Source organism: Citrus clementina, unplaced genomic scaffold (assembly GCF_000493195.1).
Source record: "Citrus clementina cultivar Clemenules unplaced genomic scaffold, Citrus_clementina_v1.0 scaffold_3, whole genome shotgun sequence".
NCBI lineage: Eukaryota > Viridiplantae > Streptophyta > Magnoliopsida > Sapindales > Rutaceae > Citrus > Citrus x clementina.
The window spans coordinates 23,541,740-23,542,898 of record NW_006262339.1 but is presented as its reverse complement, the minus strand read 5'-3'; the positions used below and the strand labels follow the sequence as shown (position 1 = coordinate 23,542,898).

General features: G+C 34.0%; 1 protein-coding gene across 1 annotated transcript in view; it reads right to left on the bottom strand.

Annotated features, from left to right (window-relative positions):
• LOC18046453 (TMV resistance protein N) overlaps window positions 1-1,159 on the bottom strand; it is a 6,736-nt gene that overhangs the window by 848 nt on the left and 4,729 nt on the right. Inside the window, exon 3 of the mRNA XM_006441763.2 lies at window positions 534-937. Within this exon, the coding sequence (XP_006441826.2) occupies window positions 534-937 (404 nt within the window). The remainder of the gene's footprint in view (window positions 1-533; window positions 938-1,159) is intronic.

Here is a 1,159-nt window from a genome sequence, read left to right as displayed (position 1 = left end):
TTGCTGTAACTTAATCAAACAAAACAGAGTAAAATGAAGAAACCCCATCTTATTTTAATAAATTAATCAGTTTCCCAACGTGTTTTGAAAAATTGTTACTTTATTCATGAATTTATCACTGGTGCAGTAAATCACTCCATTGATAAGATTTTGAAACATGTGAGGAAAATTATTCAAATCCAAAAAAAAAAAAAGAGAGTTTTGATTATTTTGTCTTAAAATATCCAAGGCAACGACCTGATATTAATGGAAAAATGATATTAGAATTATTTATTTGTTCTATTAAATTAATTATTATCAATAATTGATAATAATTAATTAGTATCTCAGTTAATGTACTAGAATTAGACAAATATATACAGGCAAGCTACCGCATAATAATACAGCCCATAAGCAGTCACCTAATTCAAGAATATGGCAGCCTGTAAGACACTTGGGAGCTCATGAGTGACGTTTACTATAAGTTACTGATGATGTAACTTAGCAAGACCATATATAGAGAGAGAGGGGGAGAGAGAGAGAATTATTGTTACCTAACGACATGAGAATCAAAGCCAGAAGGATTGGCTGCTTCCGTCAATGCAATCCTCCAAGTTTGCATCCTGTCTGGAAATTGTTCTTCCAGTTTCGAAAATGAATCCCCAAAATTCCCACTTTGCTTTCTCACATGTGACGGATCCACGCGATAGAAGACCGGTATCACAATCTGTCCGTAATTGGTCTTGCATTCCAGGATCCTCAAAAGTTCATCCAGACACCAACTTGAGGAAGCATAGCTTTCTGAGAAAATAATAATTGAGATGCTTGATGCTTCAATTGCATCCACAAGAGACTGTGAAATTTCATCTCCTCTCTTTAGATCGTTGTCAATACCTTTTTGAGACAAAGCTGAATAGAGATGGCTAGTAAAGTTATCACGGTGTCCTCTCCTTTGAAACTAAGGAAAACATCACATTTATTGTTTCGAGAATGAGAAGAACAAGAAGAAGCCATAGCAGTTCAATAGACGAGAGATTTTGATCAGATGAAAATATGGGATGTGAAAATAGTAGAATGTGTCACTAAAGTGTGTGTGCATATATATATATATATATATGCGCTTTAGAATTGATGTAGGTGAGACTTAGCGTAAACAAATAATATCTCATTATCATTGAAC